Source organism: Barbus barbus (assembly GCF_936440315.1).
Source record: "Barbus barbus genome assembly, chromosome: 16".
Lineage (NCBI taxonomy): Eukaryota > Metazoa > Chordata > Actinopteri > Cypriniformes > Cyprinidae > Barbus > Barbus barbus.
In genome coordinates, this window is record NC_136744.1 from 2,193,535 (window position 1) to 2,220,144 (window position 26,610).

Genomic DNA, 26,610 nt, shown 5'->3' on the forward strand with positions numbered 1-26,610 from the left:
TTGAGAATATAAACATTATCCAGTTGTTTACTGGGTTATTTATTGATATATATATATATCTCTCTCCTCTCCACCTGTAACTGGTGGTGGTTGAGGAAAGACCCCCCCCCCCCCTCATGATTGTAAAGCGCTTTGGGTGTACAGCAATACACAATAAAGCGCTATATAAATGCATCATTCATTCATCATCATTCATATATATATATATATATATATATATGTGTATATATATATATATATATATATATATATATATATATATATATATTAACCAAATGAAAGGTGTTTTCCACACGTGGTTTTGAAAGGAAGTGAGAGAGTTGTATCTCGGTGCATGAGATAATAGGCTTTTATATCATTACCTCATCTGTGCCTTCAGATGTCAGATGCAGCTGAGAGTGGATGCATATCCAAATATTACAGACGAACTAACTGAAGACGAACACAAAACACTGAGGTGGTGCTGTTATGATACAGTGATGTATCAGATGGTGGTCATACCACTAAATATATACTGTATTGTTATATATTGTTACCAAATCAAGTACTGTGGTGTTCACATAGTACTGACGTCTGATTCTTCTTCATATAAGTCTAAAAAAAACAAGAAAAAAAACAATTCAAACCATCACAGAAGCTGTAGTGCGTTTACGGGTTATAATGGCATTTATATTGGTCTTAATGGGAACTGTAATGGTGCCTGTGGGTATCTATGGATAATTTGTCACCTTCTATTGGTGGCTTGTCAAAACCACTAAATCCTGGAATACGTCCCAAAACACACTACAGGAAACTATTTTCATTTTTTTCTGGTAAATAGTTGATAGTTTGTAATATTTCTCTAATGGTATTTGTAGTGGAAATCATTAGAATTTCTGTGACCGCTTCTATAGATTTTTTTTTTTTTCATGAGGGCAGTACAGTAGCCTACTTCAAGGTAGCTAAAGAAATACCATTGTATCTGTTGCCAAACACCACATGAGATTGTCATGGTGCATGTTCAAAACCCAAGATAGTATATAGCCTGCCATATTATTTTGATGTTGATATAGTCTATTGTTCAGTGGCAACACTCATCACACTTGATGTCCTTGAGCAACAGGAGCCTGCTGTGCTGGAACTGAAGGCATATTTTGGCAGAAGCATATTTGACTGATCAATTACCCAAACGCAGCAATGCAGCAGGGGTTCATCTGAAGTGTGCTCCACCGCCTCTCTCTTGATCTCATTGGGTCACACAGACACAGGCTCGCGCGGATTACTGCTCTCGTGCGGATTATGGACAGGAACAGCAGACATGACTTTGGACGTGCTTTCTGCGATGCGTTGTTTTACGCGTTACGGCATAACGATTTAGTTCAGCCTGAAATATCTTGACCTGCTTCCTCGCACCTGACTGCCAGCTTTCCGCATCGTTTGGCATCATGGCTGACATACCCCAGCTGATTAAAATCGGCGTTTCTCTGAAAACCACCCCGAATAACGGACCCGTCTACTTCAAATCGGACGGGACGAGATTCGGTCAAACCCGAACCATCAAATTACTGACGGGAACTAAATACAAGATCGACGTGGTCGTTAAACCGGGAGCGGTGGAGGCGACGTGAGTGCATCGTGATTTGTGTGTCAGGAATTGAAATTATTGATCGGAAATGTCTTGTTTTGAATAAAGCTTCGTTTGCATCAACGAGAGATACATGCATTGATGCATTTCAATGTCTGAGAAATCGTGATTATAAGAATAAATAAACCACATGTTTATTTTGTGATGTAAAATTAGAAATCACTAATGGAACCATTTTAAAGCTCAAGAGTATTGAGCCTATACAAGACAATAATGCTGATTTATTAGGATATGCATATATTCATTGTACTTGGTACTTAATTAAAAAAAAAACATGTTATTACTATAGATAATGGTACAAAATAAATGAAAATACTGAAATGAGAACACATGATTTGGTAAGTAGCATATGATGATGCATATGGGATGTCATGATTGTGGGGTTTATCCTGCAGGATCTGACAGATTGCTTCCTTTGGCAGTCAAATCCAGACGATTAAGGCATCAGCCATGTCTGACTGGCTGCATGTTGTGCATTTACTATTCTTACATGTAGGCCTACAGATATCCTGGCAATTCGAATAGATATTGCAATCTGAATTTCTGTTTCATTTAGAAGAGGTAGGCTATTCTGTATACTTTATAATGTGCTTTCCATCCATCCATATATGCACAGTGAATAGCTGATATTCAGAATGTTGAATAGGTTATATATATCCAGTGACATGCTAAATCATGATCAGGAAATCAATTATAGGCATGCACTCCTCTGTAAGCTGCCAAATTGAGCTGGTGGGGTTAATTTTTGGTTGTTGTTGTGACTATCTCTCCATGTCTCACTGACACGTCTCATTCCTCAGATCCATGACTATTGGCGGAGTGACTTTTCCTCTGGAGCAGCAGTCTAAAGACCCTCAGTCTGTAGTGTACACTGGGATGTATGACACTGAGGGAGTAGCACACACCAAATCTGGAGAGAGGCAACCTGTTCAAGTCAACGTACAGGTGACCACCTCAGGAGCTGATCGCTTTCCAAAATGCTTTTCCTCTTAGACATAAGTATAGCAATGCACCTTGAGGATTTGACACTATGAATACAGGCTGGAGAAGTATGACTGTAAAAACAACAGATGTGTCATTTCTGTCATTTCAGTTCACTCAGGCAGGGCTTTTCGAGACTGTCTGGCAGGTCAAGTTCTACAACTACAACAAGAGAGACCACTGCCAATGGGGCAACAGCTTCAACAGTATCGAGTACGAGTGCAAACCCAACGACACACGCACACTCATGTGGATCAACAAAGAACTGTTCCTGTAAAAGAGTCCATGGTCCCCTGTGAGAGAAGACAATCTCATGAAGACACAGATACTGGGCTAAACTGTCTTTCTCATTGAAGTATGAATCAGCGGTTCCTGATAGTGTAAGGGACGTAGCCTTTCCTGTTAGTGGCGTGTGACTTAGACGTTTGTGATGAAGTGGGAGTTTTGTTGGATTTGTCTTGGTGCTGCTGGAAAATCAATGCAATAGTTGCACTTTACCCTGTTTGTTGTAGTGTTGTCTCCTTCCAGTTGTCTACCTCTAAAGAACCCAGCGAGGATGAAGTTTACTTTTATATGAGTTTACAGATTTTATATAGATTTCATGTTAGACTTGTTAATCCACATAAATGTAGCATTTTTGCAGTAAATTTGACCTGTATTGATATATTTCTAGTGTGTCTTTTTATGAGTATTTTGTAACGGTGCATTGTGATTTACTGTATGTGCAATAAATGTAAGTTGGCTGTATTTTTCCATATTTTTGCTTTTTTTTTAAATGGTAATACTGTTTGAAAGAAAAAAATAAAGTATACCAAAAACGGGATGTGGTGTGCTTTGAGTAGTTTTGGACTGACACATGCATGCAGAACCACACAGAGGTTTTCAGACCACAGTGTCATTGCGGAAATGCCTTTATTATACATGTGTTGCTCATCCCACAACTGGAAATGACTGATAATAGTAGAGGGTTACCAAAATAAAATAGCTCTTGGCTGTTGAAATGATCTCATCATTGTACCAGCAGGTGGCGCTCTAGCATAGTGTTAATGAATTATCAAGAAGATTAGGTGTTAAAACATTTTAAGATGCTAACATCTTAAATGAGGTAAGACCCTAAGACCATGGTGGTGATCTTAAATTGTATGATTATATAAGGTTAGTCCAAACTTTCAGGGGGGAAAAAAAAGTTCAATATAAATTATGTAGAGAAGAATGAAAGGTAGTAATAATTTAAAATGCACTTGACTAAAAATGGTTATTGCGTTACACATTAGGTTACCATCTTAAGTCAAACTAATACAGCAAAACATCTGAATTCAGTACATCTACATTACAAACGTTTTTGAACAGTAAGATTTTTAATGTTTTTTTTTTTTAAGAAGTCTCTTCTGCTCACCAAGCCTGCATTTATTTGATCCAAACACAGCAAAAGCAGTAATATTGCGAAATATTTTTAGTATTTAAAATAACTGTTTTCTATTTGAATATATTTTAAAATGTAATTTATTTCTGTGATCAAAGCTGAATTTTCAGCATAATTTCTCCAGTCTTCGGTGTCACATGATCTTCAGAAATCATTCTAATATGCTGATCAAGAAACATTTATTATTAACAATATTTAAAACAGTTGAATACATTTTTATTCAGGATTCTTTGATGAATAGAAAGATCCAAGCATTTATCGGTGTAATGACACGTGAGTCATGGGGATCCATTTGCAAGGCTTTATTAAAAAGAGTGGTCGGAAACAAGCATGGGTCAAACAGGAATATATATGGCAAGACAAAGAGTAGTCCTAGGGCAAGCGTGGGTCTTAGATCGGCGAACAATATCCAACAGGGGCAAGGCAAAGAGAGAGAATCCAGATACACAGCAATAATCCAAACAAGGTGCAAACAAAGTCCGAACGACAAGACAAAGGGTTAATCCAGGAAACACGGACAGGTATATAAACACGAGAAAACTATCAAGGAAAGACTAACAACTGAGTGGGCGGGATATGTGCTAAACAATACTCAGCAGAGAGGAAGAGGAAGTCCATGGTTTATGTAGGGTGTGTGATCAGTGCAATCAGCTGTGTGTGTGATCAGTGCAATGGATGATGGGAATTGTAGTCTGAGGTGGTGTGCACCAGTTAGTATGGTGCAAGAGTCCCTGTGGTGAGCGAGGGACCTCTGGTGGTGAGTTAACGGAAGTTCATAGACCAGATTCATGACAATCGGAAATAAAAAGCTTTTGTAACATTATACACACCATTCATAAGCTTGGAGTCAGTTTTTTATTTTTTTAGCAAGGATGCTTTAAATTTATCAAAAGGGATGATAAAGACATTTATAATGTTGCAAAATATTTTTATTTTAGATAAATGCTGTTCTTCTGAACTTTCTATTCATCAAAGAAATCTGAAAAAAAAATCTACTCTAGCTGTTTTCAACATAATAATAATAATAATGTTTAAAGCGGCAAATCAGAATATTAGAATGAATTCTGAAGGATCATGTGACGGATAATGATGCTAAAACCTCAGCTTTGAAATCACAGGAATAAATTACATTTTAAAATTCAAATAGAAAACAGTTATTTTAAATAGTAAATATATATATATATATAAATTTGCTGTACATTGGAACAAATAAATGCAGGCTTAGTGAGTGGAAGAGACTTCTTTAAAAAAAAAAAAAAAAAAAAAACATTACAAATCTTACTGTTCAAAAACTTTGACTGGTAGTGTATATACTTACTGCTGTACTTCCCCACCAAACATGACACTTTTTAGAGGATAATGTCATTATTTCTTCTCTCAGGGATAATGTAAAAATTACTAACGGGGGTGAAGTGATATTAATGAAACTGGAACCATATTTTCTTTGTTCTATTATAGAATGTTTTAATTTTAGACGCAATAATAATCAGTGTTGGGGAAAGTTACTTTTAAAAGTAATGCATTACAATATTGCGTTACTTCCTAAAAAAGTAACTAATTACATTACTTAGCTACTTTTTATGGAAAGTAATGTGTTATGTTACGTTTGCGTTACTTTTTAAATATGAGCAGGGCTTGATTGTTTATAATACAAGAAGTTCTATTTATAGTAAATATAAAAGCCCTTTCACACCAAAAGGTGTCATGAATAAACCTCAGGCTGAAGGAAGAGTAAATTAGGTCTGTACAGCAGAACACAGGAGAAGAAGTCACTCTTCAGCAATAAAAACAAAACAATGAAGCACAATTGTTAGTTTATCTAAAGTCATTTTTGCTTATTAGTATGGCTGAACTGGATCAAAGGTCAGATACAGTAGAATGGGATACATTTGTGTTGTTTAACATATTTAATTATTGCAGGTTTGCGTCATATTCTGAGTTTTAATTCATTTTGTTGAATACTAAATCAGTTTTTTGCGAGTGAGATGAATTAATGTACATTTAGTCTAGAACTACAAGCATGTTCACACAGATTTAGTCAGTCAATAAATGGGAAAATTAAAAAGTAATGCGTTACTTTACTAGTTACTTGAAAAAAGTAATATTACGTAACTCGCGTTCCTTGTAATGCATTACCCCCAACACTGATAATAATATATATATTGATGGGAAGGACATGGAAATGAATGACAGCTCGTGTGGGTTTGAGTGAGGGTGAAGGGAGGGGGTGGAGCCAAGGTTTCCCGTATGTAGTGTGTCGAAGGACCGCCCATCTTTCGCGCCTCGTCCAATAGCAGCGAGCCTCCTCCCCCTCCCCGCCCTGCGGCTCTTCCTCGCGTCGCTGCTGCAGTGAAACCCACGGAAACGGGCGGAAAATAGGTTACGCTTCTGCCCTGTCCAAACCAGCCTTTTCTTCACAAAACAACAAGACCAGGAGCAGAATTTCCCTCTTATTTTTGTGCTCTCATTTACTGCTGTTCATTTCCGAGGGGGAATTCCGTCGCACAGGCAGCAAAATGGTAAGGAACACAACGCATTAGCCGCACTGTAAACAAATACCAAATATCATAGTTTCAAATGCATCCCGCAAACCCTGGGCGATGAATTCAGCGTTTGGCTAAGGTGTCAGAACACGACTGAGCGTCTGCCAGGTGGAGTATCTATTCTTAGTCTATTTGATGCAAAGTGGCTGCAAAATGAAGCACTGAATGAGCCTGCTGCCTCTGTGATGCTGTTGGCATTAAAGTTAAAGCCAGAGCTATTAAGTGTGACATTAGTCAGCTATTACAAGAACACATTTCTATTATTGTATCAACAACCGTTTGAGAAATAAGAAGAGAACTGGATGCCTGAAGGTATGCTCGTATGCAGCTTGTTTCATTTCACCTGTAATCCATTGTTATAGTTATTTTTGAATTATGCACTTATCCATACAATATAGCCTGCTTTACTACATCTCTACATCCAGCCCTATTAATAATTAGGATTATAAAAACAGTGGTACAGTGCTGGTAATGGTAATGCCATGATATTGAATGATTACAGTATCCGTGTGGTATTTACATGGATACTATAGAGATCCACAGTATTGTCCAGATGTGCCATCATCACCAATGATGTCCTAAATGTCTGTTACACTAGAAATTCAGTAGTGAATTCAGTCATACTCCAGAAACTCATTACAGTTGGTAATTTGATGGCTTACTGATTACAAGATTACAGTGTTAACCAACAAGAAGATGCCATGCTAGAAGCCTCACCTATGAAAGCTGATTGTTTTCATTAGAGTTAACTGGAACAAAAACTAGGTCTGCCCTGCCACGTTCTGTTCCAGGTCCTTAGGGCTTCGGCGTTTTAACAAAACTGTGCGCCGCAGTCGATGTCTTTTTCTGGAAGAGTCTTGTGACAGACTGACAGCGGTCAGGAGGGTGTCGTGTCAAACACACTTGATTTACTGTCAACTCCAGGCCAAACACAGCCCTGAAACGCTGAGCTCGTGTTGTGACGCGTGTCAGATGCAAACTGAATATCAGTCTGTATGAAGAAGACTGATGTGGTACGGCTTATTCAGTGCCTTACCACCGATAATTCTTTCATTGACAGTGTTACAAATATTGTGTTGGTGTGCCTATAGAAGACGCTAGTAGTGCAGAAACCTTTAAAGATGAACCTTCTTCCAAGCTTCTGACCAAAGCATGATGAGGGGCGGCCACCACCATAGTTGGCCTATACTGTAACAATCTAGGCTCCGTCTCAGTTTCTGGAGATTTTATTGATATTGCAGCTGGAGAACAGCTTTACTTCAGTATTGTAGCTTCTACAGCTTTTTATGGCCTTTCCTTACAGCAGTGGTTCTCAAACTGGGGTACGTGAGGTTCACAGAGGGGGTACGCCAACAAAATGCTGAGTTTTAGCAGTCATTTAATTCTACCCCAACATAAAGTAACATTAAAACCGAGCATTTGTTTCTTACAAGCAAAATGCCACTTCTAGTTTAAAAACATGAAAATGGGAGTGCCATAAACAGTCAAATGACATCACCAATGATGTCCTAAATGTCTGTTACACTAGAAATTCAGTAGTGAATTCAGTCAGATTTTAAATAACAGTTCAACACAAAAGGTAATCTTAAGTGAATGTTTTACATTTAAAATGTAGCCTACATTTTAAAAACAACATTGTCAAAGTTGTTTGTTATATTTTACAATGAAATGATAACAGTTCCAATGATATCCACAACAGAAAAGCCACAGCGGTGTTCGTTAGTGAAGGAATCTGCAGCTTTGAACGACTCGGAGAGTCAGTGATTAATAACCCATTCATAACTACAGCCTTTTGCTTCCTTACTGAATGAATGAATGAATGAATGACGCAACGCTTCGCTCATTAAGACGGTGACTTACCGCCACATACTGACGATTTTAGTGTTAAATCTGCAAGTATCACTTCGCTTTGCCATCATTTATTCCTTTATTTATTGTATTAATAATACACTTAATGGTAAGAATATTGCATAAAACATGACATACAATTAATAAGGCTAGAAAAATATTGCCTAAAGGTAAAAAATGCACCTGTTAATCAATTTAAGGTGGCAAATATCATCCCTTAATAGCAAAGTGACTGTGGTCTAAGTGGGGTACTCAGAAGAATGTTAAATGCCCCAGGTGAGAACCACTGCCTTACAGAATAGGGTCATGCAGAGCTCTTATATGTTCATTAGGATCTGCTATTCAATGACTCAAATAAACCTTTAAAAGGCACTCTGCATAAACGTGACCCTGGAGCACAGAAGCAGTCTTAAGTCTCTGGGGTATATTTATAGCAATAGCCAACAATACATTGTATGGGTCAAAAGTATACATTTTTGCCAAAAATCATTAGGATATTAAGTAAAAGATCATGTTCCATGAATATATTTAGTCAATTTCCTACCGTAAATATATCAAAACGTAATTTTTGATTAATAATATGCATTGCTAAGGACTTCATTTGAACAACTTTAAAGGAGATTTTCTCAATATTTAGATTTTTTTGCTCCCTCAGATTCCAGATTTTCTAATAGTTGCATCTCGGCTAAATATTGTCCGATCATAACAAGCTTATTTATTCAGCTTTCAGATGATGTAGAAATCTCAATCTCGAAAAATTGACCCTTAAGACTGGTTTTGTGGTCCAGGGTCACATATGAGATATACACTGAGATACAATTTGCCTCTTTTTTCCCCCCCATTCTCTGTTTTAATTTGTCTGGATTTCATTTTAATTAATTAATTAATTATTATTATTATTTTATAGATTGTTTTTGTATTCAGAAACATGTTCAATTAATTGAAATCATGAAACGTATATGATTTAAAGATTAACACATTTTTAAGTCCCTATGAAATCAGTTGTATTTTTCCCCCCGGATTCTGTTTTGTTTTTCTCCAATTCGTTTTCAGTTTTAATAACCAAAAAGCATATTGAATTCATAAATCTTTAAACATTTATTTATTTATAAATTCACACATTCATTCATTCACTTACGAATAACAATGCTTTTTTCCCCCTGAAATTCTGTTTTAATTTTTAAATGTACTAATTAACAATGGTTTAGTGAAATAAAAGCAAAACCTGTAACAATTTATTTTATGAATGTTATGAAATGCAAACACTAGTCCATATCACAATATGATTCATCCGTGTCATTCTGTACAGTATTTCTATTACTATGCCTGGATTACATGATTTTAATAATTCTGATGTTTCTCCATCATGGAAATCTTAGAGCCCTAGAATTACTTCAGGCACTAAAGAGTTATTATTAGCATGCTTGAGGGGTCAAGGCGTTCTAGAGTTTTCACTGGACGTCATATAAGGTCTGGTACATACTGCAGTGCATTCTGTGGAGAGCCGCCCACCTAGACAGGAAGAGCCGCCTGTCTGACATGTAAAGTTAGCATTGTTTCTGCATGGAGTTGAGATCGATAGGAATGCTAGCGCCTGGCTTTCTGCAGGTCACACACACACACACACACACTCAAGCGGAGGCCTGCTCTCAGGCGGTGTACAGCTGTTTGTGAGCATTAGTCATTTTTTGTGGGCATTGTGAAGGAGAATGAAGAACCATCATATCAGTTCTCTCCCCTTTATTACTCATACTTGCAGTTTTACCTTTAGCAGAAAATAATAATCTTTAGTTTTAGGGCTGATATTAATAATTTGTACTACCATCCAGACAGGCGGTGTTATGTGGATATCAGAATATATTCTTACATAGAGAAGAGTCTATTTTTAATATATTCCTATATTAGGATAGAATCTAATGCAAAGCATATAAAGCAGGGAGAATCTCACAGAAACTGTCTATTCAAGAATTTTTGAATTACCAGGAATGGATTGCAATGCTGTTGGTACAGTTTGAGGTGTGTGTGTGTTATATATATATATATGTGTCTAACCCCACTGTCTCCATCACAAACCACTTCTTTGGCTTCAAACCGTACATTAAATATAACTGGCGTGAGCAACATGGACATCAAAGATAGACAGTTATGATTATGGCCTGCTATAAGCAGCATCATGAAACATTTGCCGATCTCTCTGTTTATTTTACACTGTGTTATGGAAGACGTTTAGTTTGTATAAATGTATGTTTGCTTTGCAGGGAGCAGGGTGTGCGTTCACTGTGCACTGCATGTTTCGTGCGGTCTAATTGACTCTGAATGGCGAATGCATTATTTATGAACTGCGCCGAGTGTTTGCCTCTTAGGTCTTCCAGACAATGTTCAGCCCACTAAAGAGTTCATTTACATCTCAGAAGAGCCCGCTAATGATTCAGGATTTCATTTAAAACGCCATCTTTTCCTATCTGTTCGCTCTTTTTTTGAACCACAAGGCTTCATTTTCTGTTATCTACTCACGGATAGTAAGGTCTACTGTGAATAATCATTGCTGTAATTCATGTTTATTTTAGACTCGGGCGATCTGATATTAATAACCCAGTCCCACTCTTCAAAAACACTTCAGATGCCATTTTACTGCGGCTCTGCATTTGCATATACTGCATCTGCTTTTCACAGTCGGTTTCGTAGCTTTGTGATGCTTCATCTCTGAGGATGCAAGACAAAACCACAAGAGTCCCGCAGAATCAGTATAACTCTGTCATTGTAGAAAGATAATGAATTTGAATTAAGCCTGGAATTTTTATCTCCAGATCAAATCTCACCCCAAAACTAAAAAAATAATTAGATTTACTTTTGACAAATTGCCAAAAATGATCTCTTTTTGCAATTCCTATCATTCTCATAATGTAATGCAGTATTTATTCGTTTATTTTTTGTTGTACAGTTAAAATTACTCTCTTGCAAAATAAAAAAAATAAATTTAACATCATGATTAAATTTTATGCACTCAAACAAATGAAATAAATGTGCATGGATGAATCATTCGTGGTAAGACCAGTAGCATGCATTAATTTGACCTGTTTGTATATATATTCGCTAATTAAAATAGATCCAAAAGGAGCCAAAGCATGAAGCTTTGTGTGTCACACCAACTGGGACAGAGATGCTTGGAGTGCAGCAGATTCCCCTCCTGATCTTTCCACGCTTTGGAAGCAGGACTTTCTGTGTCCGGAGCATTTCACGATGATGTGCTTTGAGAAACAAGGTCTTAAAGGTCACCCTCAGGCCATCCAAGATGTAGATGAGTTCGCTTCTTCATCAGAATTGGAGAAACATCACATCAACATCCACTCACGTATTTGATAAGAGCTGTTTTGGCTTGTAAACAGTGCTTGATCTGTGCAGATTTCTCTCCTGATTCAGACCAGAACACTTATTCACGGAAGAAAACAGTATGAACAGGACTGGAAAGGGGTCATATGATGCAATTTCAAGTTTTCCTTTCTCTTTGGAGTGTTACCAGCTGTTTGTGCATAGATAAGATCCCTGAAGTTGCAAAGACTAAAGTCTCAAAACCAAAGAGATATTGTTATAAAAGTTAAGACTTGACCACGCCCCCCTAAAACGGCTCATTTAAACACGCCCCCACATGTCTACGTCACTGTGTGGGAAGATTTGCAAAACACCGCCCAAACATATACGCAATGAAAGAAGGCAAAACTATTATCTGGCACTATGTCGTTGAGACGCTGTGTTACTTTGTTTGGGCTTCTAAAAGAGCACACGACTAGATATCAGTGGTTAAGTTACAACACTGTTCCAGAACAGTTCAACCCAAATATTAGAGTGTGTGCAGCGCATTTTACGGAGGACTGTTTCCTGATCCTGGAAGAGTAGCCTACAATGCTGGCTTGCTCAAAGACTGTTTCTATAAATTGGGGCAGTTCCAACTTTGCAAGGACAGCCTGGTGCTTAAGTACGTTTTCATATTTAAAGAATTTGCCACTGACGATTCAAACGTGATTTTCGAACTGTGTAAAGTAGTGCTTGTTGTTTGTTGTTTCTCCGATCACAAATGCAGACATGTTAATGTTTATGCGGCACGATGCGACACAACTCGTAAAAAGACAGTATGAATTATGTCCCCACTGGATGCAACAAATGCCTTGTTTATAATGGGTTTTATTGTTTTTATGTCGTCGCACCAGGACTCGCCATCACAATAATGGGAGGGGCGTAACATTTCCATCACACGCTTGAGGTATTTGGCCAATCACAACGCTCTGGATAGCTAGCCAATCAGAGCACGCCTCGCTTCTCAGAGCGATGAGCTAAACTACACACCTACATGTTTCAGAAAGGCAGGGCATAGAGGAGCAACAATACTGTACAGTATGTTGAACATAATGTCTTTTTTAACCTTAAACCGCATAAACACACTGCATTACACCAAATACACAAAATAATGTTCTTTTTAGCAACGTCATACGACCCCTTTAATGATGGGTTTATTTCTTACAAACACGCAGGAAAAGTGAATTTCTGGGTAACCTATACTTTTCAGTAAAAAGAGGGTACAGTTTACAGTCTGTTTCACCTGAACTGAAGTTTGCTTTCTGTCCAGAAGCCATGAGCAGCCTGAGAACAACCCAAGGCCTAACAGCACTGGTGCTCTGACCTGTATGCACAGCATTTACACCGCCTGCCTCATTTCACTATAACACACGCTCTGAATCACTGAAGCCTTTGAGAGAACAAACCAATCTTCTCATGCTGAGGAGCTTTGCCTGTGCATCTCACCCAGATTTGTATGCATTAGAAAATCAAGACTTTACATTGGTTAGTTCTGTAGCATAAAAATCAAACTGGATGTAAATCATATGCAGAGAGCGTTCTCATCACTGAAGCGGCTCATGTCTGCACTGAACGCTTCTCAGATGTGTGTCTCTGTGGGCTTCAGCGCTCGCTGCTGATCACATGATCCGCTCACAACACCAGGCCCAGATACACGGACACATCACACATTCACTGTGCAAACAGCTGCTGTTCACTCAAACACACAAAGAATCCAGACACCAAATATTTCAAACTAATACTACCTGTATATGGAGTTCATGTTTCACAGAGAACGAATAAGCTCTCATGTGTCCCTCACTGCTGTGACAGATACAGGATATGGGCCTTTGAGCCCTTGAACTGAACGGGGCTTTATAAATAATAAATCAAAGCAGATGGAGATACAGTGGAGCCATTTAGTATTTCATCTTCTAGAACAGAGCGGCAGCAGTGTTTGGTTTGTATCAGTGTCTCTGTGTCACTGCAGGGTCTGCACGAGTATTGCAGTATGTAGAATCATTATTATTATTATTATTATTATTATTATTTTAAAGTTTCAAAATAATCTAAATCCAAACAGGTTGGCAGGGCATCATTGGTAGGCTGTTTTTTTTATATATATGTTTATTATTCTTATGTGCTTAAAAATAGAAAATTAATTCAATTATAGATTTTTTTTTACATTGCCAAAAAATATTTTTAGATTTATTCATTCATATATTGATGTATTTACTCTTAGTTTGACGTATATAAAGACATATTAGACCGCAATACAATTTTTAAATGCTTCAGATACTAAATGTAATTTATTTATGAAGTGTTCACAATACACATCGTTTCAAAGCAGCTTGAAGTCCAGTGTTTCTACATTACAAAGGAGTGATCTGTTATCTGAGATGACATTAAAGCAATGCTTGCATGATGTGATCGTGATCATTTCAATGTAAGGTACGTTTTGTGGTGGTTTTGTATGTTGACTCAGAATTGCCGTCGTCTCTTCACAGGTGTTGTGGTCATCTGAAATCATCCTAATAGTTTACTGACTTCGAATGCCTCCAGAATTACAGTGTTTTTGATGCGTAGCACATTTAAGAAACGTTCATGAAATCTGCATGTTCATGTTGCTCATGTTATCTTCTTTTGTAGGGAAATGAGGCAAGTTATCCCCTGGAAATGTGCACACATTGTAAGTATCATTACATTTCTAGCTATTTTGCATACAAAACTTTAATTTGCTAAAATGCTGATCAAACCTAGATGGTGACTGAAGCGTGATCACTCATAGTCGTCAAACAGATATGAATAGATGAAGTAAAGCTTGTCTCCAGAGATGCCAAGGCATACTTTTAGCTCTGAAACGTTTTAATTAGTTTTGCTTCCCTCTGATGTGTGCGAATGTTTAACGTATGCAAAACTGAGCGAGAGATCAGAAGCGTCTGCGGAGAGCCAGGGAGTCTGACATGCTCCAGAGTTAGTCAGTATTTGACAAATCTATCCATTGTGTGCCATGTTAATGATAACTCATGCAAATGACACGCAGTGTTTGGTCACCAGATCTCTGACAGAGAGGAACAGAGAAAGACACTAGGAGCCGTAGCTGGGAATCAGCGGCTCTGTGCACATGAGCTCCAGTGCAGCTGTTAATGAGCTGTGAGGATCTGGCACCCGTGGGGCTCGACCCGCTCTCAGTTTACCACATCGTGTGAAGAGCTCTGCTAGGATTAGGGTAGCTTTGGTAACTGCACACACAGGTTAGCGTGTGTGTCATGAAATCAGGTAAACATGTGTGAGCTTGAACTGTAACAGCTTCGGCAACTTCAGTGATATGGCATACAGATGCAGTTGAGGTCAAAAGATTACACCCCGCCTATCAGAATCTGTAGAATATTAATTACTTCATCAAAATAAGAGGGATCATACAAAATGCATGCTATTGTTTGAGTACTAACCTGAATAAGATTTGTATTTGAACCCTTTCCAACAATGACTGTATGATTTTGAGGTCCATCTTTTCACACTGAGGATCAAATACACAAAAATGCTGTAAAACCAAAGAATTTGTGGGACCTGGAGGATTTTTCTGAAGAACAGCGGGCAGTTTAACTGTTCAGGACAAACTATCACTAAACAAAACAAAAACACAGCTGTGGATCATTCAGGTAACAACACCGTATTAAGAATCAAGTGTATGTAAACTTTTGAACGGGGTCATTTTTATAAATTAAACTATTATTTTATCTTGTGGACTATATGTAAACGTGAAATATCTTATTCAGGTCAGTACTAAATAAACAACAACATGCATTTTGTATGATCTTTCTTATTTTGGTAAAATAATTATCATTTTGCAGATTCTGAAAAGGGGATGTAAACTTTTGACCTCAACTGTATATGCAGCTCACACACACACACACACACACACACGCGCGTCTGCTTGTGGGTCTGTCCATTAGCAGAGCTTCTGGGTGAAACACGTGTCCAGTTTACCATAAAACTTTGCATTGTGATTTTATTAAAGGAACAGTTCAGCCAGATTATAGCAGAACTGTTATAATTTCTCCTCATTTTAATTATTCTTAACTACATAAAAATATTGTAATGATTTTTTTTATATACATATATTTAAATTGTAATACATTTTAGGCATTTATGAAAATGAGAAAATGGGCAGTTAGGGTGTGAAACAGGTATATGCCCCCCGCCCCTTTACTCTTAGTTTAAAGTCAGCATGAAACGGAAGTTGTGATTGTCTTTTCTTCTCTACTGTGACATATATTCGAGTGAAACGGCATTTTAAATGAGAGGGCGGGACTTGATTTCGTCCTTCGGGAATTGATTGGATCATTGGAAGTTTGGGCGTTACTAACAAAATGCAGGCAGATCTGCTAGTTTGCAGTTAGTAGTGGGGGATTTCTCACCACTGGATTCACTGCCGCCACCCAAGCATGAATAAATGATTTATTTATTAAGGATGACGATGATCAACAGCACAAAACATGCCGTTTTATGTTTCAAAGAGAGAGAGAGAGAGAGGTTAAGTCATTTTCATGAAATAAATTAGTTTGCGGTGTCCTAAGAGTAAAACTTTTACTGCTATTAAATCTTAGTGGTAAGATTAAGGCCTGGTTTCACAGACAGGGTTTAGGTTATTAGGCAATAGTTCAATTAGGACATTTAATTAGTTTTTATAAACATGCCTTAGAAAAAAACAATAGTGGTGTGCATCTTGAGACAAAACAAAGGCGCTGGCATATTTTAAGATCAACTAGTGCAAGTTTCTTTCAGTTGAAACAGTTCAGACTTACATTTTAGTCTGGGATTAGGTTTAAGCATTGTTTGCGAAACCAGAGGAAAATGTTTTGTGAATACGGGCCCTGGTGTTTGGTGCTGTGCTTATCACTTTTTTGATTTTAAGCTCAAATTTTACCATGGGCGAGTTTCGTTTGATTCATACATAAAGAAACCAACAGAACTAGAAGAAAGTCTGCTGTAGTACACTTGGTGCTCACAAAAATGCACCGTCTTCAGGTAATCTCTCGAACTCTTTATGCTCGTGTGATAGATTAGAGTTCATTTTCGAGAGCTGGCAGCTTGCTCATGCAAATGACCTACTTACGGGAGCGTACGTGGAGTAATGTGTGCCATACTAGCATGTGGCAGAGGCCGTAAGCATCCCAAACTCAAAATAAACCCGGCCTGTGTGCTGGAGTCCCGTGTTGCTGGGGGTTTCCCTCAGGGCACTTTTGGGGGCTTCGTATGAGCTCACGGCTAAAAATAAGAGCTCTTCAGGTCTTGCCCTGTGGTCATTAATAGGGTGATGTCAGGCTTTGGCCGTCGGCGAGGAGAGTAACGCTGATGAATCTGAAGCAAGCTGTCCTACACGAGGAGAAGCTCTGAGCAGCACATTCCAGCGCTCAGACTTTATTTATACGTCCATCCAGCTGCAGATGAACCTCTAGTATGAAATATCACCTTTGGGTAATACTTCTAATACTCACGAGAAGCTTAGTTCATTTAGTTGTTTTTCATTTCATTCATTTTAAGGAACAAACTAATCATCTGGATAAAAAATTAAAAAACGTAATTATTCACAAACATTGATGAGACCATATTTTCTAGTACCATTATACAAGGCTATTAAAAATAAATAAAAAGTATGAATACTATTGCTACTTGTGGGTGCTTGATTTAATTAATTTGGTGGATGAATGAGTTTTATCGGCTTCTGTCTGGTAAGGTAATTGCAACTATTTATCTCTCTTTTTTCCTCACAATTGTATGATTGTCACTGTTCTGAGAAATAAAGGGAGAAAAAAGAGTTGCGAGACATAAACTCGCAATTGTAAGAAAATCTCTTTTTTCCCCACAGAATCAGACTTTATAACTCGCAATTGTAAGTTTATATCCTACAATTCTGAGAAAAGAAGTCAGAACTTCGAGATACAAACTCTTAATTGCAAAGAGTCAGAATTGTGAGATAAAAAGTTGCAATTAGTTTTATTCAGCGGCAGAAACAAGCTTCTATAGTCTTGTATTCCCTGATGAAGACAGTTGTGATAGTTTGCATATGTTTTATGTCAAAGCCTCAGGTTTTTTAATTAATTAATTTTTGAACTCATCAGTTTTTCATTCAGTACGCATGTGCTCTCTCACATCACTCGCTCAGTGATGGTCACTGTACTAATGGCTCGATAGTTTGACCTCCTGTGACTGTCACGCTTTTAACAGAGTCCTCACGAGCACTTCAGCGGTTGTAACTGCGTTAATTACTGTTGAGCTAATGCTGGTGATTCATCATCGCCACGGAGTTAATGGATGTGCATGCATTAGTGTTATTAGCGGTTTCTGTGACGGTGAACAGATATCATGGTCTTCATGTTTCACACACCTGTCGTTGCCTGGCAACACAAGTCTGTTGCACTAGAATAACTGATGTTAACGTCCATCAGCGGTGATCCAATCAGAAGTGATCAGCGCTGAAATAACAGCAATCAAATTAAAAAGGCCTTATGTGCAGAAAACGTAGAGCTGGACATAAAATCCATAATAGGGGCACTTTAAGTGTGAAAATACCTGAAGGATGTATCTATTTGCTAAATGAACTAAGCCAGCTAACATTATTCATATTGTTTTGGTTTAGGTACCCAGTATTTTTAAAAATTACAAATGCAATGAAAATACAGGTATTGTTACTCTGTATCGACCTTGTTTTGAAAAGCGGTATCAGTGCATCCCTAAAATGCAGTCTTGGTGACTTATTTTAAAAGCAATAATAATCTCAGTTATTCCAAACGTTTGAAAATACAGATGTGTTTGTGCCAGTAATGTTTTGGAGTTTGCAGTGGTGTGAAGAGCTCTAGCTTCGGCTGAACTGTTGTGGAGGCCGACCAAAGGGTCATGTGACTCAATCTGAAAGGGCTTACAGTAAGTGAGTGAGTTTGATATTCAAGGCTTAGCAGTGGTATTAGGCAGCGAGGTGGGACCCGCATGGCTCGTCGGTACAGTGCGATGGGCAAACCTCTGTGTGTAGTGACCCGTGTGAGGCCAGCCGCAGCCAAGGATCCCGTCACGGGGTGTGAGTGTGTCTCGCTTCATTCATCTGCCAGCGTTTGATGGTCTTTGTTGTGTTGTTTGGCTGATGCTCAGATAGGCTGGGTTGGGTGGATCTGCTGCTCAGTCAGACGGGTGAGTGTTTGTGTACAGGAGTGTTTGCTAATTTCTGTGTTTATTGTGTGTGTCTGGCGTTTTCTCTCGGTCCACGCCAGTCGATGCTGATGAGATTAAAAGGCTGGGAAAGAGGTTTAAGAAACTCGACCTAGATAACTCAGGATCCCTCAGCGTGGATGAGTTCATGTCCTTGCCTGAGTTACAGCAGAACCCCCTGGTGCAGAGAGTCATCGAGATATTCGACACGGACGGCAACGGAGAGGTGGATTTCAAAGGTGAGGCATGCCAGAAATCATTTGACTGCATCACAAACCAAATGCATTGTTTTTTTGAAAGTGGAAATCTTGCATTAAATGCATCTCATGAATCAGGTCACATTTCACTGCAGAATCACTGTTATTCTGTGACCGCAAATGAAGCCTATTTTAGGACTAATTTTAGCATTTTAAGCACATTTGATCTTCCACATAATAGACTGCATTCTTAATGGTGGTTCTCATTAGTACAGTAAAAATGACTTGAATTTCAATTCAATCTAAACCAGTATTAAGGCAGTACAACAAATAATACCATGACATATTAAATGAAATAATTATTTATTTTTAATTTTTGTGAATGAGGAATGAGTGTTTGCATTAAAGTAAGAATAATTGGGAGTTTGGGGGCTGTTATTTTTATTTTCTATGATGCAAACAGACTAAATTGTAATGTTTCTTAAAATAGGCTCTGTTTTTGTTTTGTAAAATATCATTTTTGATTGTTTGGTGAAATGGGGCCTACACGTTGCGTTTAGTGAAATTTATGTATGATGCCATAATGATTTTAATGCATTGCATATTGAATCTAAGAATTTGTCTCTATTGAATGTTTTCTCAAACGCAGGCTTGCAGCTGTGAAATGCTTCAACAAATGAGCTTAAAGTAGCTCAGACCTGTTGCATCACATCCTGAAAAGAAGCCTTTTGTGTTGTTTGCCAAGAACATTCACATTCTCTCACACTGATTCTGTCTTGATTAAAAGCTCTCTATATTCTATGATCTGCTAATACCCGTGCTGTGCACTCAAATTGTGCGCTGTCTTGTCTCTCTCTATCATATGACATGCCCCCTTACTGCTGATCGGCTACAAGTGTGTTTTAGGTCCGATGCTGTGGTCAAAAGCTCCTTGTAATGCATCGTACAATCTCATGAATAATTGTAACCACAGTGAATACATTATAACACTTACTGATTCATTATTACACTATGCATTTTAAATTTGCTTAGAATTATTTACAACAAGATATAATGTATTACAACACAGATTATGAACAATTATCAGAATCATAATTAGCTTTATGGCCAGGCATGTTTGCACGTACGAGGAATTTGCTTTAGTGACAGTAGCTCCACAATTATAATGCATTATAGCCTTTAATAACCCTTTATAATGCATTATACATAGGGGCTTCAAGTAGTGTTACTGAACATTATATCTCAGCTAGTTGTCAATTTAGGTTAACTTTAACTAGAACTAAAACTGAAATAAAAAAAAGCTATATGGACATTAAAAAAAGATAAACAACAACAATAATTTCCAGCAACTTGACATTACTGAGTTGTAATGAAAACTCATGTGTGTGCTTGTTGAGTTATTGGGTAACTGATCAGTTGTTTGTGTGTGTAGAGTTCATCGAGGGCGTCTCTCAGTTCAGTGTGAAGGGTGATAAGGAGCAGAAACTGCGCTGTGAGTACAACACTTCTCTGATCTCACACCAGACAACATCTGACTCTTGCTCATCATTTGCTGTTTTCCTGGGTCCAGTCGCTTTTAGGATCTATGACATGGACAAGGACGGCTACATTTCCAACGGAGAGCTGTTCCAGGTGCTGAAGATGATGGTGGGCAACAACCTGAAGGACACTCAGCTGCAGCAGATAGTGGACAAGACCATCATCAACGCAGACAAGGACGGCGATGGGAGAATATCTTTCGAGGAATTCTGTGCTGTAAGACCATTTAAACTAAACACCAGACATGTATCTATATTTGAACAGATTTTTAAAATAACTTGATTATATTTACATTTAGCAGAAACTTGTATCCAAAGCAACTTACAAATGAGGACAATGGAAGCAATCAAAATTAGCAAAAGAGCAATAACCAAGTCTCAGTTAGCTTAACGCAGTACACAGAGCAAGGGTTTTATTATTATTATTATTATATAATATATAAAAAGAAAACCGATAGAATAGAGAGAAAAGAGCAAGCTAGGGTTAGAGGCCTTTTTGCTTTTCTTAATTGTATAATAAGTAAAAGAAAACAACTAGATAGAATACAAAAGAAAGTAGAAAAGCTAGTGTTTTTTTTAAGAAATCAAGCAGTTAAGCAGTAAATGAATAGAGTGCAAGTCTAAAGAATAGAATTAGAATAGAGTGCTATAATTACAGGGTCAAATATTTATAGGACATTATATTATAGAAGTAGTTCATGCACTCCTCATGAAAAAAATATATATATTTGCACACTAATTTGTAAAAGTTGGGATTACTTCAGACACATTAAAATGATCAAAGTGCCATTAAAGGCATTTATAATGTTACAAAAGATTTCTATTTCAAAGAATCCTGAAAGATAAAATGTATCACAGTTTCCACAACAATATTGGGCTGTTTTCAGTTTCGATGATAATAATAATAAATGTATTTCTTGAGCAGTAAATCAGTATATTAGAGTGATTTCTGAAGGATCAGGTGACACTGAAGACTGCAGTTATGATGCTGAAAATACAGCTGCGCATCACAGAATCGTATTTTGCTATATATTCACATAGAAAACAGATATTTTCAATTGTAATTATATTTCACAATATTACTCTTTTACTGATAGAGAAGAGACTTTTTTCAAAAACTTTACAAATATTTAATATATTATATTTATTTATTATTATTGGGGGGGGGGGGGGGGGGGGGTCAATCTATTAGTATTTTGACTGGAAATGAATTTATAGGTGCGCTGCTCAGTATTTTTTCCTTCATTCAAATATTTTAATGTTTAAAATCATGTTCGTTCACACGAGATGATGACTCTCGTCACACGAGGAGCCTACTAAGAGCTGTTTTATTCTATGTAGATATTTCCACAGGTTAATGTCTTTGTTGTCCCGTTCTTCAGGTCGTCGGAGGTCTTGATATACACAAGAAGATGGTGGTGGATGTGTGAGCGAGTCCATGTCCAGCAGATCCGCTTTCCTCTCCATCTCTGACAACCTGCTCAAGATATCCAGCAAATGCTCTCTGTGTGTTTCAATGGAAGTATTTAAGCCACTTTTGTCAAATAGAAGCCTTGTGTGTAAGTGTTACCGAACTCCAGTCTGCCTGATAACCTGATGTGTAGCACTTTATGGGCTTATGGACACTGAAAGAGCATCTCAGTTCAAGAGGAAAGAGCATTGGCTTGTCCATATTTATTTTGTTTTTTTAAAGCTTCTTTTTTTAATATTTATTTGGTTTCGTCTTTTTTAAGATATTAAGTATATGTAGGTATGACGTGCCAACAGAACATACAGTACAAAGCGCTCGCCACCATCCCGTTCGACCGCATGACGTAAAGATGCAACGTTGGCTTCCTTCTGTTACACTTTGTGATATTACACTATTTATATAATTCTAGCATTTAACCATGTTTAATAACTGTTTTGTATCAATCGTGATATGTTTATATTGTATATGGTCTGAAGCGTTGAGACAGTCCAGTAGAAATTTACCAAGATTTGGTTTACTTCACTAACACCAATATCTCCGTCTGAATATCTTCCATCGCAGATTGAATGGCACACGGCGATCACAAAATCTATTTAGATGCTAGTCACACTTCGTCTGAATGTCAAAGCGAGTCTCATCTGTAAGAAGATGCTGATGGATCTCAGAACTTCACTCTTTTATGAACTAATGTTGCTCGATTTAACCTTCAGCTTTCACTTTTGAACCCTAACAAACCTGCATTAGTTCAGATGTTTTGCTTGAGCCATCTTTCTTTCAATGGAAAGACCCTTGCTTTGATAGTTCATCTAGCGTTTTGTGAGCGCCGTGTGTCAATCACCTCTAATACATGGATTATGTCCACGTCCATCTTTTATAACAGCTGCAGGAGATCGGTGCTTTGATAAACGTATATGACATCCACAGCCAATCAATACACAAAAGCTTGTAAAATGGAGAGTATAATCATTTCAACGAGACTAGAGCTTCAAATCAAAAACTCTTGAATGTTTTACATGCATGACAGGAGCAGCGTAACCAAATGCATCTCTGATATCAGCATATCGATGTTATACGTCAGTAATAATGCCACCTGCTGTACGAGGCTTCTGCTGTGCTTGCTTTGACTGGTTCCTTTCTGCATGTTTACTTTCATCTATTCCAATGGTTTACACTTAAGCTGTGAAATTTATATCCGATATCAGAAGCACCATGAAATGCATAACTTGCCAAATTAGATTCAAACACACCTATATTATTTTCAGATTCAGCTCACATCATTTGCCCGTTTGTTTTGTAAATACAGATTTAACAAGTTGCTCGCGCTTTAAGAAAATGGGTTTGTCTGCAGCTTTTGGTGAATGAAAGCGTGTCTCGTACATAAGAAGACACGTGAAGCTCGTCAGTTATGGGATGTCTATTCTGCATGCTGCATCAAATCAACTATTATGGGATATATGGACTACTTGATACCGTATGAAACAATAAACATGTAAAACTTGACTTGTTGGATCCACACGCGTCTGTTTATTACACATCGGTCACCGTATCATTCATACACAATATGGCACTAATAATGTAACTGGTTATTTCTGCATCAGTCCATGAGCTGTGTGTTTCTTCACGTGTTAAAACCTCTCAGCTGAGCGGCTCGCCACCGCCCGAATGTTGCCATACACCTTTGATGGAGGACTTCCTGTAAAAAGCAGAAATATTTCCTCTTATTTTGATTATTTCTTCATTCAGATGCATACATTAGAAGTTTCATATTCACTGACCGAGAATGAGGTTGCATATTGCTGTCCGTGCCATTTTGATATTCTGGAAAGATCCCAAAATATGAACCTTCCTGGATAGAAAACAACAAATCAAAATTAAAATCAACTGCATTCAGTCATGAAGTGCACATAAAGTTGTGGTCAATATATATATAAAAAAAAAACATAACTTATGGCTTGGTAGCTTTGAGTTTCTGTTGTATTGATATTTTTTTTATGTAATGACACCTGTACATTTTTGGCTTAATAAAAAGTGCATTAAAATATTGCAATATCTGTCAAATTTAAATAAACAAATACACTGAATATTCACCATATCCCCAGCCCCAATTAAATACTTAGACATTTTACATTTCTAGTGGGAATTCATCAAAAAAACAAGAGATTCAACAGTTTTCCGCTCAAGCGGTTCTGTATGTGGAGTGCACTCACGAGTCTGCGAGCACGATCCTGGTCTTCGTCACGTTCTCGATGGTGAACTTGGTTTTTCCTCCTTTCCCTGCTATCCTGCCGATGGCTCTGGATAAGTGATCTCCTTTCAGCGGTTTAACTGCAAACACAGAACAATCAGCGACTGGACACAACTCTCTCTCGTGAGGTGACTGAGGTTAAAGACTCACCGTCTGTGACATCAAACGTTTCCAGAAACAGCTCGTCTAATCTGATCAGAGCAAGAGCATCCTGTGCAGCGACATACAACAACACTCGTTACATTACTGCACACTCTATGAATAATAAAACAATAATAGTAAACTACTGGAAGAAAGGGCTGGGTAATAGAACAAAAAAAAAATTATTTCAGTTTTCTGATGACAGTCAATGCATCTTTGTATTTATGCACACTAATTTGTAAAAGTTTGGGAACACTTTTATTCAAAGACACACTCACCTCCACCTGAAAGCCTAAAGTAAAAGCCTTCACAAAGTCAGCAGCTCTGGTCAGAGCACCGACGTCTGACGTTTCTCTGCACGTCTGCAAAACAATTCATTTGCTGGAAGTGATCAGATGATAATTTCCCACTGATAACACAAGCTATAATAACTGCCAGCGCTTACTTTAATCTCCACGTGTCTGGTTTTGAGGTTGAATCGCACTTGGAGCCGCAGATGTTCTACGATGGGTGTGAAAATCTTCATCCAGTTCTCTTTCAGAGGGGTGTAACGGTGAGGAGGAACAGGCACCTTCCGCATCTCAGCTGCACCGCCCTGAAACAACAACAGCACCGCTTCATCAGACAGGAACGAGAGATCAGACCTAACCCTCATCACACATGCTCTCATTCTGACCTGGAAGACATTAAACAGCGGATGTCAAATAAGAATGAAACGTTGTCTCTATCTCTATTACAATTATTTTTAAAGAGAGAAAATAAATGTGATATTTAGGAATCATGATGGGTTTAACACTGGTAATTGCATGTTCTTATCAATTTATATAACAATGTATCAGATTCTCATCCACATACAGACAGAACTTTTATATTTAGTCATTTAGCAGGTGCTTTCATCCAAAGCGACTTACAAAAGAGCAATTATAACAAGTCTGTTAGCCTAATGCAGGACACATAGCGAGGGTTTTTCAGAAATCAGGAGTGAGTTCAGATGAACATGATCTTACTGTAGATCTAGACTAAATATCAGCATGTATTTACTCATCTCACCTGCACTAAAACACATTCAGTGTTCCTCAGAAATCAACAGAAACAACCAAATGCAAACTCAGAACAATAAACAAACCTGCAATAATTAAAAATATCATTTATGTATTTAATCCCATTTCATTAACCAATGCCTTTGCTGCTGACCTTCGATGATCCACTTCAACCGCACTAAAATCACACATTTGTATGTTTTGTTATTGCTGAAGTGTTGAACTTTCTTCTACATCATATTCTTGTTTGAGCTGCGTCCTCTTTTATTGTGAAAGGGCTTTAAATTTCTAAAATAACTTTTTTACATTAAAAACAAAGCAGCAAGGCCGGTCCAGGTTTAAAAAGTAACTCAAAAGTAACGTAACACATTACTTTAAAGTAGCGTAATTAGTTACTTTTAAATGAGTAACGCGATATTGTAACGCGTTACTTTTAAAAGTAACTTTCCCCAACACTGCTTGTGATTGTGAAAGAATCGTTTCTAACACTTCGTTAAAAAGATCCGACTCAAAAAAAAATGATCCGTAAACCTTTTGGGAAGAGAGTTTAGTATCGTACTCAGAATATAAAGCGGTCCACGAGTTACCGTGAGCTGGTCTCCTGATAAGGCCGGGAACTGCGGTCTCTTGGCCGCTAGCGTCTCCGTCTCCATCGCGTCCCGCTTGCGTTTATGACTCCTCTTTGATTTGACTTTCTCAAATGTGTCTGTGTTTCCGTCGCAGTCTATAGAAGCGCTCGCCTCCTCCGGCGTGTTTGACACCGACTCCATCGCGAAACCGGATTTTAAATGCTACAGTCGAGCAGAGATGTTTACCACGAACATGTGGCTTCGGCCATGTTACAGAGAGGACCTTATTGCTGCCCAACCAGTGCCAAATGCTACTACTTATTAAAATAAGCATATGTTTCCATGCTAGCAGCCAAAATTATTTTGAATGAAGTGATCCTTTAAAAAAATATTAAATACAGTATTATTGTTATAGTCTATCCGCGTGGTAAAGACTTGATTTTGCTCAGGCTAG

At 37.8% G+C, this 26,610-nt stretch overlaps 3 protein-coding genes across 4 annotated transcripts; 2 read left to right on the forward strand and 1 right to left on the reverse strand.

Moving 5' to 3' along the window:
* Positions 1-1,020: 1,020 nt before the first annotated feature.
* cnrip1b (cannabinoid receptor interacting protein 1b) lies at positions 1,021-3,427 on the forward strand. Its single transcript, XM_079436509.1, has 3 exons — positions 1,021-1,603; positions 2,425-2,569; positions 2,718-3,427. Exons 1-3 carry the CDS (start codon positions 1,425-1,427, stop codon positions 2,880-2,882), a joined length of 489 nt encoding a protein of 162 aa, XP_079292635.1. The 5' UTR covers positions 1,021-1,424; the 3' UTR covers positions 2,883-3,427.
* A 2,939-nt stretch (positions 3,428-6,366) lies between these two features.
* On the forward strand, positions 6,367-23,661 carry LOC306882413 (calcineurin subunit B type 1-like). Of its 2 annotated transcripts, XR_013785242.1 has the most exons (7): positions 6,367-6,547; positions 14,399-14,438; positions 19,018-19,194; positions 20,585-20,644; positions 20,723-20,907; positions 22,073-22,592; positions 22,983-23,661. XR_013785242.1 is itself a non-coding variant. In XM_079437012.1 (6 exons), exons 1-6 carry the CDS (start codon positions 6,545-6,547, stop codon positions 22,118-22,120), a joined length of 513 nt encoding a protein of 170 aa, XP_079293138.1. In that variant the 5' UTR covers positions 6,367-6,544; the 3' UTR covers positions 22,121-23,661. The 2 variants fall into 2 exon arrangements, 1 of the variants encoding a protein (XP_079293138.1); XM_079437012.1 differs by having other exon boundaries at positions 22,073-23,661.
* On the reverse strand, positions 23,661-26,357 carry pno1 (partner of NOB1 homolog; the record flags this gene model as incomplete). Its single annotated transcript, XM_079437011.1, has 7 exons — positions 23,661-23,854; positions 23,937-24,007; positions 24,369-24,486; positions 24,557-24,617; positions 24,826-24,909; positions 24,993-25,142; positions 26,175-26,357. The coding sequence occupies 7 exons, from the start codon at positions 26,355-26,357 to the stop codon at positions 23,787-23,789; spliced, it is 735 nt and encodes a 244-aa protein (XP_079293137.1). The 3' UTR covers positions 23,661-23,786.
* Between the last annotated feature and the right edge of the window lie 253 nt (positions 26,358-26,610).